General features: G+C 50.9%; 1 protein-coding gene across 24 annotated transcripts in view; it reads left to right on the top strand.

The window, feature by feature from the left end:
* The window catches only part of sif (still life), a 1,051,963-nt gene that overhangs the window by 648,198 nt on the left and 389,100 nt on the right, over nt 1–14,665 (top strand). For all 24 annotated transcript variants that reach the window (XM_070097567.1, XM_070097564.1, XM_070097583.1 and 21 more), the window contains one exon: nt 12,095–12,240. In XM_070097567.1, the coding sequence (XP_069953668.1) occupies nt 12,095–12,240 (146 nt within the window). The remainder of the gene's footprint in view (nt 1–12,094; nt 12,241–14,665) is intronic.

The raw sequence follows: 14,665 nt of genomic DNA, 5'->3' as shown, positions 1-14,665 counted from the left end.
TACAACACATTTATGTGTCTGGGTTGGTTTAACAGTTCAGTCACCGTTCTTATAAACTCCTTCTCTCTCTCTCTCTCTCTCTCTCTCTCTCTCTCTCTCTCTCTCTCTCTCCTCTCTCTCTCTCTCTCTCTGTCTCTCTCTCTCTCTCTCTCTCTCTCTCTCTCTCTCTCACTCTCTCTCCCTCTCTCTCTCTCTCTCTCTCTCTACACACATTCATTCGTTTCCTTTGTGTCAGTTGCCTCTCTGCACACTCCGGCTTACTCTTCTACATTCCCTCTCTCCCCTCTGTCTTCCCCCTCCCTCCCTCTACTACCTTCCCTCTCACTCTTACTCTCTCCCCTCGCCTGTTATTAACACACTCGTGAATTATGAGTTAGTGCATGCCAACTCCAGCTCCCACCCTTCACCTTTCTCTCTCTCTTTCTCTCTCTCTTCACGTTTCTCATTCCCCTCCCTTCTTTCCTACCCTCCTTCCCTCCCTTCCTCCTTCCCCTCCTACTTGCCTCTCTCCCTCTCTTCCACTTTCTTCCCTTTCGTCTTCTCCCCCCCTTATCTTTTCCCTTCCACTTTGCACCAAGCATCCTTCCATCCTCTTCCTCCTCCCCCTCCTCTTCCCCCACCTGCCACCCCCCACCCCTGACAGCCGGGGGGAGGGGAGGGGGGAGGGGGGAACACTGTTTACATGATCTTCATTTTCACAAACTTTATGACGGGTCATTCTTCCTGTGTATGTTGTTACTGAAGCACCTTGCTGGAGTGTCTGCCTTCCTGCCTGCCTGCCTTCCTGCCTGCCTTCCTGCCTGCCTTCTTGTGTATGTTGTTACTGAAGCACCTTGCTGGAGTGTGTGCCTTCCTGCCTGCCTGCCTTCCTGCCTGCCTTCCTTCTTGTGTATGTTGTTACTGAAGCACCTTGCTGGAGTGTCTGCCTTCCTGCCTGCCTGCCTTCCTGCCTGCCTTCCTGCCTGCCTTCTTGTGTATGTTGTTACTGAAGCACCTTGCTGGAGTGTCTGCCTTCCTGCCTGCCTGCCTTCCTGCCTGCCTTCCTGCCTGCCTTCTTGTGTATGTTGTTACTGAAGCACCTTGCTGGAGTGTGTGCCTTCCTGCCTGCCTGCCTTCCTGCCTGCCTTCCTTCTTGTGTATGTTGTTACTGAAGCACCTTGCTGGAGTGTCTGCCTTCCTGCCTGCCTTCCTGCCTTCCTGCATGCCTTCCTGCCTTCCTGCCTGCCTTCTTGTGTATGTTGTTACTGAAGCACCTTGCTGGATTGTCTGCCTTCCTGCCTTCCTGCCTGCCTTCTTGTGTATGTTGTTACTGAAGCACCTTGCTGGATTGTCTGCCTTCCTGCCTTCCTTCCTGCCTTCCTGCCTGCCTTCTTGTGTATGTTGTTACTGAAGCACCTTGCTTAAGTGTCTGCCTTCCTGCCTTCCTTCCTGCCTTCCTGCCTGCCTTCTTGTGTATGTTGTTACTGAAGCACCTTGCTGGAGTGTCTGCCTTCCTGCCTGCCTTCCTGCCTGCCTTCCTGCCTGCCTTCTTGTGTATGTTGTTACTGAAGCACCTTGCTGGAGTGTCTGCCTTCCTGCCTTCCTTCCTGCCTGCCTTCCTGCCTTCTTGTGTATGTTGTTACTGAAGCACCTTGCTGGAGTGTCTGCCTTCCTGCCTGCCTTCCTGCCTGCCTTCCTGCCTGCCTGCCTGCCTGCCTTCCTGCCTGCCTTCCTGCCTGCCTTCTTGTGTATGTTGTTACTGAAGCACCTTGCTGGAGTGTCTGCCTTCCTTCCTTCCTGCCTTCCTGCCTGCCTGCCTTCCTGCCTGCCTTCCTGCCTGCCTTCCTGCCTTCCTGCCTGCCTTCCTGCCTGCCTTCCTGCCTGCCTTCCTGCCTGCCTTCCTGCCTTCCTGCCTGCCTTCCTGCCTGCCTTCCTGCCTTGCTGCCTGCCTTCCTGCCTGTCTTCCTGCCTTCCTGCCTGCCTTCCTGCCTGCCTTCTTGTGTATGTTGTTACTGAAGCACCTTGCTGGAGTGTCTGCCTGCCTTGCTGCCTGCCTTCCTGCCTTCCTGCCTGCCTTCCTGCCTGCCTTCCTGCCTGCCTTCCTGCCTGCCTTCCTGCCTGCCTTCTTGTGTATGTTGTTACTGAAGCACCTTGCTGGAGTGTCTGCCTGCCTTCCTGCCTGCCTTCCTGCCTGCCTTCCTGCCTACCTTGCTGCCTGCCTTCCTGCCTGCCTTCCTGTCTGCCTTCCTGCCTGCCTTCCTGCCTTCCTGCCTGCCTTCCTGCCTGCCTTCCTGCCTTCCTGCCTGCCATCCTGCCTGCCTTCATCCCTTCCTGCCTGCCTTCTTGTGTATGTTGTTACTGAAGCACTTTGCTGAAGTGTCTGACTGCCTTCCTGCCTGCCTTCCTGCCTGCCTTCCTGCCTGCCTTCCTGCCTACCTTGCTGCCTGCCTTCGTGCCTGCCTTCGTGCCTGCCCTCCTACCTGCCTTCCTGCCTGCCTTCCTGCCTTCCTGCCTGCCTTCCTTCCTGCCTTCCTTCCTGCCTTCCTGCCTGCCTTCCTGCCTGCCTTCCTGCCTGCCTTCCTACCTTCCTGCCTTCCTGCCTGCCTTCCTGCCTGCCTCCCTGCCTGCCTGCCTGCCTGCCGTCCTGCCTGCCTTCCTGCCTGCCTTCCTGCCTGCCTTCCTGCCTGCCTTCCTGCCTGGCTTCCTGCCTGCCTTCCTGCCTGCCTTCCTGCCTGCCTTCCTGCCTGCCTTCCTGCCTGTCTTCCTGCCTGCCTTCCTGCCTTCCTGCCTGCCTTCCTGCCTACCTTCCTGCCTGCCTTCCTGCCTGCCTTCCTGCCTGCCTTCCTGCCTGCCTGCCTTCCTGCTTGCCTTCCTGCCTTCCTGCCTGCCTTCCTGCCTGTCTTCCTGCCTACCTTCCTGCCTGCCTTCCTGCCTACCTTCCTGCCTGCCTGCCTTCTTGTTTATGTTGTTACTGAAGCACCTTGCTGAAGTGTCTGCCTTCCTGCCTTCCTGCCTGCCTTCCTGCCTACCTTCCTGCCTGCCTGCCTTCTTGTTTGTTGTTACTGAAGCACCTTGCTGTAGTGTCTACCTGCCTTCCTGCCTGCCTTCCTGCCTTCCTGCCTTCCTGCCTGCCTTCCTGCCTGCCTTCCTGCCTTCCTGCCTTCCTGCCTGCCTTCCTGCCTTCCTGCCTGCCTACCTGCCTTCCTGCCTGCCTTCCTGCCTGCCTACCTGCCTTCCTGCCTGCCTTCCTGCCTGCCTTCTTGCCTGCCTTCTGCCTTCCTGCCTGCCTGCCTTCCTGCCTGCCTGCCTGCCTTCCTGCCTGCCTTCCTGCCTTCCTGCCTGCCTTCCTGCTTTCCTGCCTGCCTTCCTGCCTTCCTTCCTGCCTGCCTTCCTGCCTGCCTTCCTGCCTGCTTTCCTGCCTGCTTTCCTGCCTTCCTGCCTGCCTTCCTACCTGCCTTCCTGCCTGCCTGCCTGCCTGCCTTCCTGCCTGCCTTCTTGTCTGCCTTCCTGCCTTCCTGCCTGCCTGCCTTCCTGCCTGCCTGCCTGCCTTCCTGCCTGCCTTCCTGCCTTCCTGCCTGCCTTCCTGCTTTCCTGCCTGCCTTCCTGCCTTCCTTCCTGCCTGCCTTCCTGCCTGCCTTCCTGCCTGCTTTCCTGCCTGCTTTCCTGCCTTCCTGCCTGCCTTCCTACCTGCCTTCCTGCCTGCCTTCCTGCCTGCCTTCTTGTCTGCCTTCCTGCCTGCCTGCCTGCTTTCCTGCCTGCCTTCCTGCGTGCCTTCCCGCCTGCCTTCCTGCCTGCCTTCCTGCCTTCCTTCCTGCTTTACTGCCTGCCTTCCTGCCTGCCTGCCTGCCTTCCTGCCTGCCTGTCTTCCTGCCTTCCTGCCTGCCTGCCTGCCTTCCTGCCTGCCTGTCTTCCTGCCTTCCTGCCTGCCTGCCTGCCTTCCTGCTTGCCTTCCTGCCTGCCTTCCTGCCTGCCTTCCTGCCTGCCTTCCTGCCTGCTTTCCTGCCTTCCTGCCTGCCTTCCTACCTGCCTTCCTACCTGCCTTCCTGCCTGTCTTCCTGCCTGCCTTCCTTCCTGCCTGCCTGCCTGCTTTCCTGCCTTCCTGCCTGCCTTCCTGCCTGCCTTCCTGCTTTCCTTCCTGCTTTCCTGCCTGCCTGCCTGCTTTCCTTCCTGCCTGCCTTCCTGCCTGCCTGCCTGCCTTCCTGCCTGCCTGACTGCCTGCCTGCCTTCCTGCCTGCCTGCCTGCCTGCCTGCCTGCCTGCCTACCTGCCTGCCTTCCTGCCTTCCTGCCTGCCTGCCTGTCTGTCTGCCTGCCTGCCTGCCTGCCTGCCTTCCTGCCTGCCTTCCTGCCTGCCTTCCTGCCTGCCTTCCTGCTTGCCTTCCTGTCTGCCTTCCTGCCTGCCTTCCTGCCTGCCTGCCTTCCTTCCTGCTTTCCTGCCTTCCTACCTTCCTGCCTGCCTTCCTGCTTTCCTGCCTTCCTGCTTTCCTGCCTTCCTGCTTTCCTTCCTTCCTGCCTGCCTTCCTGCTTTCCTGCCTTCCTGCTTTCCTGACTTCCTGCTTTCCTGCCTTCCTGCCTTCCTGCCTGCCTTCATGCCTTCCTGCCTTCCTTCCTTCCTGCCTGCCTTCCTGCCTTCCTGCCTGCCTTCCTGGCTACCTGCCTGCCTTCCTGCCTGCCTTCCTGCCTGCCTTCCTGCCGTCCTGCCTGCCTACCTACCTGATTTTCTGCTTTCCTGCCTTCCTGCCTGCCTTCCTGCCTGCCTTCCTGCCTACCTACCTGTCTGCCTGCCTGCCTGCCTGCCTGCCTGCCTGCCTGCCTGCCTGCCTGCCTGCCTGCCTGCCTGCCTGCCTGCCTTCCTTCCTTTTTGCCTGCCTGCCTGCCTACCTACCTACCTACCTACCTGCTTGACTGCCTTCCTGCCTGCCTCCCTGCCTGCCTTCTTGCCTGCCAGCCTGCCGCCCTGCCTGCCTGCCTGCCTGCCTTCCTGTCTGTGTGTCTGCCTGCCTGTCTATCTGCGTGTCTATGTGTGTCTGTCTATCTGTGTGTCTGCCTGTCTATCTGTGTGTCTGCCTGTCTATTTTTGTGTGTCTTCCTGTCTATTTTTGTGTGTCTGCCTGTATTTTTGTGTGTCTTCCTGTCTATTTGTGTGTGTCTGCCTGTCTATTTTTGTGTGTCTTCCTGTCTATTTGTGTGTCTGCCTGTTTATCTGTGTGTTGAGTTGATAGTGTCATGCCAACCTTTGCAACTTGAATAGTTGAGAACCTTCAGACCAGACTCTCTCTCTCTCTCTCTCTCTCTCTCTCTCTCTCTCTCTCTCTCTCTCTCTCTCTCTCTCTCTCTCTCTCTCTCTCTCTCTCTCTCTATTAACATACCAACGTGCCATTTATTTTCTTCATTTTTCCAACTTTCTTCCTCTCTTCCTCCTCTTCCTCCTCCTCCTCCTCTTCCTCCTCCTCTTCCTCCTCCTCTTCCTCCTCCTCCTCCTCTTCCTCCTCCTCCTCCTCTTCCTCCTCCTCTTCCTGCTCCTCCTCTTCCTCCTCCTTCTTTCCCTCTTACTCCTCCTCCTCCTTCTTTCCCTCTTCCTCCTACTCCTCTTCCTCCTCCTCCTTTTCCGCTTCCTCCTCCTCCTCCTCTTCCTCCTCCTCCTCCTCTTCCTCCTCCTCTTCCTCCTCTTCTTCCTCTTCCTCCTCCCTTCATAAAGTGCCAGCTTCAAGTTGCTTCATAAGATGACACTCCGTGGCACTCTCCACCTGCCCAGGATAAAATGACTTCAGTGAGAGCACTAGTGCCACCCATTGCCTCCCCTCCCTTACCAGTGCCACCCAGTGCCGTCCAGAGCCACCCAGAGTCATCCAGTGCCACTCAGACACTCAGTGCCACCCATTGCCAGCCCTCCCTTACCAGTGCCACCCAGTGCCATCCAGAGCCACCCAGAGTCATCCAGTGCCACTCAGTGTCGCCCAGTGCCAGTCCTCCCTTACCAGTGCCACCCACCCTCCTTTGGCTTGATCAACCAAGCTGTTGGTGCCTAATACCGTAATTCTCCATTAGGTTAGAGCAAGTTAGATTAAGTTAGGTTACAATAGAGTAGGTTAACTTAGGTTAACTCATATTAACCTTTGTTTACGTCAAATTAAGGGACAATAACGAAATACAGGAATGATGGCACGTCTTACGTCAGCAGCGCCATTAAGGCTGCAGGTCACCCTGTACCACCAGTCAACAATGCTCTAATATCTAAAATAGTCAGTAGTGTAAACTACCATTGTATATACGAAGAGAAAGATACACTTCTCAGTATATATATACACTGAGAGAAATACACTTCCCAGTATGTATATACACTGAAATACACTTCTCAGTATATATATACAATGAGAAAAATATATTTCACAGTATATATATATATATACACTGAAAGAAATAAACTTCTCATCTCAGTATGTATATATATATATATATATATATATATATATATATATATATATATATATATATATATTGACGGAAATACACCTCAATGTATGTATTCAGTGCATGATCAGTTAAATTGTGATGTTACGCAGAGCTGCAGGTCGCTAGAAGTAACAGCCTGGTTGATCAGGCTGTTAAAAATGGAGCCTTCAAGCTTCAAGACTGGCCACCGGAGTAGAATAACTCTGGAAACTGGTCACAGGTAAGGTGGATACAGGTGATAGAGTGGTTACAGTAGCAGCTATCCTTACTGAGGTCCAGGGACCGACCCCCCCAACACTTCCTCAGTCTTTGTTACCCTTGATACTGGGGAAGTGCTCTGGATTCGACGACTCGGAGCTCTGTCCCTTCCCCTTCCTCCAAGCAAACCCCCCAACCCCCTTCAGTAGTCATCCAGAGGTAAACATAGTCTGCTGACACTATGTCATGTATTAATAGTGTAGCTTTTAAAGAGACGTAATCGTTTCTCTTCTTGTACTTAACGTGTTCTCCATATATTTTTGTATGTATACAGGAGGGCCCCGATTATACAGCAGGTCAGGTTCCAGGCTACTGTAGGGCCCCACTTATACAGCAGGTTAGGTTCCAGTCTACTGTAGGGCCCCACTTATACAGCAGGTTAGGTTCCAGGCTACTGTAGGGCCCCACTTATACAGCAGGTTAGGTTCCAGGCTACTGTAGGGCCCCACTTATACAGCAGGTTAGGCTCCAGGCTACTGTAGGGCCCCACTTATACAGCAGGTTAGGTTCCAGACTACTGTAGGGCCCCACTTATACAGCAGGTTAGGCTCCAGGCTACTGTAGGGCCCCACTTATACAGCAGGTTAGGCTACAGGCTACTGTAGGGCCCCACTTATACAGCAGGTTAGGCTCCAGGCTACTGTAGGGCCCCACTTATACAGCAGGTTAGGTACCAGGCTACTGTAGGGCCCCACTTATACAGCAGGTCAGGTTTCAGGCTACTGTAGGGCCCTGCCTGTACAGCAGGTTAGGTTCTGGGCTACTGTAGGGCCCCACTTATACAGCAGGTTACGTACCAGGCTACTGTAGGGCCCCACTTATACAGCAGGTCAGGTTCCAGGCTACTGTAGGGCCCCACTTATACAGCAGGTCAGGTTCCAGGCTACTGTAGGGCCCCACTTATACAACAGGTCAGGTTCCAGGCTACTGTAAGACCCCATTTATACAGCAGGTTAGGTACCGGGCTAATGTAGGGCCCCACTTATACAGCAGGTCAGGTTCCAGGCTACTGTAGGGCCCTGCCTGAACAGCAGGTTAGGTTCTGGGCTACTGTAGGGCCCCACTTATACAGCAGGTCAGGTTCCAGGCACCTGTAGGACCCCACTTATACAGCAGGTTAGGTACCAGGCTACTGTCGGGCCCCACTTATAAATCGGGTCAGGTTCCTGGCTACTGTAGGGCCCTGCCTGTACAGCAGGTTAGGTTCTGGGCTACTGTAGGGCCCCACTTATACAGCAGGTCAGGTTCCAGGCTACTGTAGGGCCCCACTTATACAGCAGGTCAGGTTGCAGGCTACTGTAGGGCCTCACTTATACAGCAGGTCAAGTTCCAGGCTACTGTAGGGCCCCACTTATACAGCAGGTCAGGTTCCAGGCTACTGTAGGGCCCCACTTATACAGCAGGTCAGGTTGCAGGCTACTGTAGGGCCTCACTTATACAGCAGGTCAAGTTCCAGGCTACTGTAGAGCCCCATTTATACAGCAGGTTATGTTCCAGGCTGCTGTAGGGCATCACTTATACAGCAGGTCAGGTTCCAGGCTACTGTAGGGCCCCACTTATACAGCAGGTTATGTTCCAGGCTACTGTAGGGCCCCACTTATACAGCAGGTCAGGTTCCAGGCTACTGTAGGGCCCCACTTATACAGCAGGTCAGGTTCCAGGTTACTGTAGGGCCCCACTTATACAGCAGGTCAGGTTCCAGGCTACTGTAGGGCCCCACTTATACAGCAGGTCAGGTTCCAGGCTACTGTAGGGCCCCACTTATACAGCAGGTCAGGTTCCAGGCTACTGTAGGGCCCCACCTATACAGCAGGTCAGGTTCCAGGCTACTGTAGGGCCCCACTTATACAGCAGGTCAGGTTCCAGGTTACTGTAGGGCCCCACTTATACAGCAGGTCAGGTTCCAGGCTACTGTAGGGCCCCACTTATACAGCAGGTCAGGTTCCAGGCTACTGTAGGGCCCCACTTATACAGCAGGTCAGGTTCCAGGCTACTGTAGGACCCCACTTATACAGCAGGTCAGGTTCCAGGCTACTGTAGGGCCCCACTTATACAGCAGGTCAGGTTCCAGGCTGCTGCTGTAATGCAAAAATCGCTGTAAAGTGGAACATAACATTTTTTCACTTTGAAGTGTGATCAAAAGCCTGACGTCTTCTCACAATGTTATATTAAGTGAGCAATATAACTGGGCATAAAAAATGGAAATACACTACACATATTTCTTACCTTAAAATATTTTTGTCAGCTTATAGTGGGTGCTGGATATATTTATTGTAGGAAATCTGAATAAGTTGCTGTGTTAATGAAATGCTGTAAGTGAAGCACTGTGGACCGTGGCACTGTTAAGCAAGGTGCTGTAAAGCGGGGCCTGCCTGTATGTATATATTGAGCATGTCTGTTATACGGTCTTAAACTGCTTTCTTCAGGTGTGTGAACTCTTAAAATAACTGATCAGGAACGACGTTTCAGTCCGTGGTGGTGGACCACTGTCAAGTTGGTGAGTTGACAAGGGTCCAACAGGGACCGAAACGTTGTTACAATGTCGGTCTTGTAAATGCAGGTTGTTGAGTGAACTCTCGCAGCCACAGAGTCTTATTAGTCTTTAAAAGACTTATTAATTAGCAGTGGTTTCCCAGAACTTGTCTTGTAGTGGAATAATTAAGATGATTTTAAAGACCTTTTGGCAAGGGAGAGACTTTGTGATATGACGTTTAACTCACAGTGGGATTTTTATCAACGTCAGTGGTGCTAATATCCTCAGTGGTACTAATATCTACTTCAGTGGGGTTCAAATGAACTTCAGTGGGGTTAAAATGAACCTCACTGGGGTTTACGAAATGTCCCATATTTAATAAAATCCCACTATGGGTAAAACGTATTTTTTTTTTTGGGGGGGAAGGCTTAAATTGACTTTAAAATTCTGTTTTGTTGGGTTACGTCTTGTGTTAAGTCTTCATATCTTAACCGCTGTAGTTAAACAACCATATAAATCCCCTTCACTCTGGCATTATGTTAAAATGCAACTTAATGTTTTCAACAGACAGCTGTGTTAAAATGTTTACTGCAGGGAGAAAACTGTGGTATTTAAATTGGGAAAAATAAAATTTGTTCCAATTTGGATCTCATTTTTTTCGTGCCCGTCATTCACAAACACCAAAATCCAATTTTTTTTCCCCTTTTATGTATCGTTCGTGCCAATGCTTTTGATTCATTAACTTTGTTACTCCCTCCTCTTCTTCTTCCTCCTCTTCCGCCCCACCTCTGTATCCTCTGCCCCTTCGTTACCAACAGCTAACAGAAATGCAACAAAAGACTACACACAAAAGGCCATCTAACATTCTGACTTAAAACCGTTAAATTTTTTACTTTAAAACCGTTAAATTTCCCTCCCCCCTCTTATAGCGGATGGCGCCGTACCCTGTTGGCGCCCTCAGCCCAACGTACATGGCGAATGAGGGTATGAAATTGCATTCCCCGGGGGTTGTGTGTCCCAGGATCAACAGCATCACCCCAGTATGTCACGTGTCTCAGGTTGCTCTCCCTACCTACCTACCTCCACGCGATCTCGGTCTCCGAATCTCCCATAGTTTCCCTCCTCTCTCTGTCTTGGACCTCAGTAGAGCCTGTCTCCTTCAACTGTCTAATCCTTGGACTTCCAGAGCGTGTCCCATCCTATTATAACCTTAAACTCCATATTGTTGCGTCCACTTATCCTTTGGACCTTGAGATCATCTAGGTAGACAATGGCAAAAGTCAACAAGTGGGGAATGAAGATGTTGGTAATAGAGAAGTCTTTCAGAACGACGTTTCACCCAAGGTTGGGCTTTGTCACTTCATGATAAAGTCTTGCCTTCAGCGTAACATTGTATTAAAAGGATTTTCTGCTACCAGTGTCTTTATTTCCACCTCCCTCCCATCTACCTATCCAAAAGCATGTCCAGTCCACCTATCTAATCTCTGGATCTTTTGAACATGTCCTGTCCACCTCTCCAGTCCTTGGACCTTGAGAGTGTGTTCCACCCCCCCCCCTCTTTCTTCTACATCCCATCCCCCTCAAATGCTTCCATTTGACACTCCTCCTTCTCTAAAAGGTAAAACTTATTCACTCACTCCCCTCTCACTAACTCCTTCCTATTCCAACTTCTCATCTCTTCCATATGTTTTTGCTGCAGAATCCATCCTTGCTATAGAGGGCTATTTTTTTTTTGTCAAGTCCTGGCTCGCTCTTTCAAACTCAGAAGCACGTGCAGCATACACAGACTAGTTACCCTGGCTTATCGGCCTATACTATTTTACTCAGTATGGGTGTTTCTGGTGATGAAAAGATCCTTTCATCTTCCCTCCTGCCACAGCTTCCACAAACCCACCTATGGTCAATATTATACTGGTGCCACCACTACCATCAATTTACTGCTGCCACCAACCTACTTCTGCTGTCGACTTACCACTGCCACCGACCTACAATTGCCAGTAACCACCACTTCCACAATCCCACTGCTGCCACCAAACTACCATATCTATGATCCCACAGCCACCAAACTACCACTTCCATAATACCACCACAGCCACCAATCCATCACTTCCATGACTACTTCTGCCACCAATCCACTTCCATAATTCCACCGCTGCCACCAATCCACTGCATCTCATGCTTGGCTTTTGTTATGTTAGCTGGTCGCTCTGCCAACAAAGCTGCTCTTCCCTTCCATACTGCCTCATCTCTTCAGTTCTGGGCTTGAGAGACTAGCATGTGTCCCTTTATCCCCAAGTAATAGTAACACACAAAATAAATAATATGAAATAAGAGGTATAAACTAGTTGTTGAGGACATTTGGCACCTCAGATCACAGTAGTCATCATGAAACGTGACACCTTTGGAACGATAGTCTCCGACTTATCAAGATGAGTTTTGCTACTGTTGAAAAACACAGGACTCATATCTGCAAGGCTCGACAAACTGATTTTTTTTTGTATTTTTTGACATATATTTTGTCATTTTGTTGTATATATACTTTTATGCTTGTCTCTGATCAGATGTTTAGTATGTTTTTTTGTTTGTGATGACAGCTATTTTTATAATAATTTATGTGTGTTGGTATTTTGCTACACGTAAGCCCTTCAGGAAGCTTTTGATAGGTTAAATAATGCTAGCATGGCACATCCAGTCACCTGTCAGCTCAATAATCCCAATGTAAAAACTAATATAATGAATCTATTAATGTAACAAGGTACATCCAGTCACCTGTCAGCTCAGGAGAATAACTCAAGAGATTAGATCTTACTGAATAACAAAATATAATTAATTCTCTTTAAATTATAATAGTGAGAGGAAACAATGTTTCTTGAATGATACCAGAGGAGTAATATCTAGACTGTTACACTGAACATCTTTGTGTTGTGTTTCAGATGTCCGATGATGACCGGATGTCTCTCACGACGGCGGTAAGTGAAGATGAAGACGGTGAGAGCGTCCACAACTCTCCTTACAAGGCTCCTCGAGCTGGCACTACTGCAGCCTCCTTCAACTGCACCGGCGCGGTCAGGAAGGCTGGGTAAGTACCTCCACACCTCCCTCCAGATTGTATTGTAATTGATGATGCGATCATGCCAGGAGGCTAGGTCTGGGACCGGACCACGGGGGAACCTCGCTGGCCTTCTTGTGCGGTCACTCAACACAGACTGCTGGAGGAGGCCCAGTCCTTCCTTCTCTCTAATCACGACCTACCTTGACCTGTCAGAGTAAGGCTGGTTTATTGTGCAACTCATATCCATCCCGTGCACAATAAACTAGCCTCTTACTCCCTCTCCCTGCTGTTTGAACTCAGAATTTGTTTCTTACGACGCGTGGCTGGACGTCATGGTCCTTTGTATGTAGTGTCTCGTCTGACCACGTTCCTCATTTATAATCTTCGAGAAAGAGAGAGCTAATCTTTGTCTTCTCTTAGTCATTAAGTGCACTCGAGCGCCGAAGGTTTCTTAGTTCTCATTTATTTAAGTGGTCGAATTCTTTTATGTTTTGACACACTGGCCGTCTCCCACCGAGGCAGCGTGACCCGAGAAAAAAGAAACTCTTTCAGCATCATGCTTGTCAGAAGAGCAAGTTTTGGTTATGACTACCATTACCTTTGTGAAAATCTTTACACAGGGAGAAACGTTTTCACAGTAACACCTTATTTATGTGCCTTCTACTCCATACTGTCGATATTTCACCCTTGTATGAAGTCGTGACTAGGCTCTGGTTGAGCGAAACGTTGTCTTGAGAAAAGTTTGTTCTTCTCTGGGTGGACTGTCTAGTTCATGTGTATCGCCACACTATCTTTCTACCATCACAATTTTCACAGCAGAATTTTTTATTGTTCTGTGGGTAGTTCCTGATACGTACTCCTGAGATAAAGAGAGTTCTGTAAGCTTTTATTGAGTCAAATTACGTTTGAGTTACTTTAATCGACTCAAGTTGGGTTTTGATTTGTTTTACTTGACTCATGTTACCTTTTGAGTTGTGTTCATTGACTGCGGGCAGCTGGAGAGTTATCGTCTTTGGGGTTTATTACGTGTTTAAGTGGGAAGCAGAACTCCGTATTTCATTCTGATTACTTTCACGAGATTTAGCCAATGTGAGGGAGAAGTCGAGAGCGTCTTAGTAAGCTCTCACATCCACCACTGCCTCCTCCAGGTCATTCTCAAGGACCTGTCTCCACCACTGCCTCTTCCAGGTCATTCTCAGGGAACTGTCTCCACCACTACCTCCTCCAGGTCATTCTCAAGGACATGTCTCCACCACTGCCTCCTCCAGGTCATTCTCAAGGAACTGTCTTTACCACTGCCTCGTTCAGGTCATCCTCAAGGACCTGTTTTCGCCACTGCCTCTACCAGGTCATTTTGAAGGACCTGTCTTCACCACTGCCTCCTCCAGGTCATTCCCAAGGACCTGTCGTCATCACTGCCTCGTATAGGTCATTCTCAATGACCTGTCTTCACTACTGCCTCCTCTAGATCATTCTCAAGGACCTGTCTTCATCACTGCCTCCTCCAGGTCATTCTCAAGGACCTGTCTTCACCACTGCCTCCTCCAGGTCATTCTCCAGGACCTGTCTTCACCACTGCCTCCTCCAGGTCATTCTCCAGGACCTGTCTTCACCACTGCCTCCTCCAGGTCATTCTCAAGGAACTGTCTTCATCACTGCCTCCTCCAGGTCATTCTCCAGGACCTGTCTTTACCACTGCCTCGTTCAGGCCATCCTCAAGGACCTGTTTTCACCACTGCCTCTATCAGGTCATTTTGAAGGACCTGTCTTCACCACTGCCTCCTCCAGGTCATTCTCAAGGACCTGTCTTCATCACTGCCTCCTCTAGGTCATTCTCCAGGACCTGTCTTCACCACTGCCTCCTCCAGGTCATTCTCAAGGAACTGTCTTCATCACTGCCTCCTCCAGGTCATTCTCCAGGACCTGTCTTCACCACTGCCTCCTCCAGGTCATTCTCAAGGACCTGTCTTCATCACTGCCTCCTCTAGGTCATTCTCAAGGACCTGTCTTCACCACTGCCTCCTCCAGATCATTCTCAAGGACCTGTCTTAACCACTGCCTCCTCCAGGTCATTCTCAAGGACCTGTCTTCACTGCCTCCTCCAGGTCATTCTCCAGGACCTGTCTTAACCACTGCCTCCTCCAGGTCATTCTCAAGGAACTGTCTTCGCCACTGCCTCGTACAGGTCATTCTCAATGACCTGTCTTCACCACTGCCTCCTCCAGGTCATTCTCAAGGACCTGTCTTCATCACTGCCTCCTCCAGGTCATTCTCAAGGACCTGTCTTCACTGCCTCTTCCAGGTCATTCTCCAGGACCTGTCTTCACTGCCTCCTCCAGGTCATTCTCAAGGACCTGTCTTCAGCACTGCCTCGCCCAGGTCATTCTGCAGGACCTGTCTTCAACACTGCCTCCTCCAGGTCATTCTCAATGACCTGTCTTCACCACTGCCT

Source organism: Cherax quadricarinatus, chromosome 58, assembly GCF_038502225.1.
Source record: "Cherax quadricarinatus isolate ZL_2023a chromosome 58, ASM3850222v1, whole genome shotgun sequence".
Taxonomy (NCBI): Eukaryota; Metazoa; Arthropoda; class Malacostraca; order Decapoda; family Parastacidae; genus Cherax; species Cherax quadricarinatus.
The sequence above is the reverse complement of the archived record's forward strand: the minus strand, read 5'-3'. Positions and strand labels throughout refer to the sequence as shown.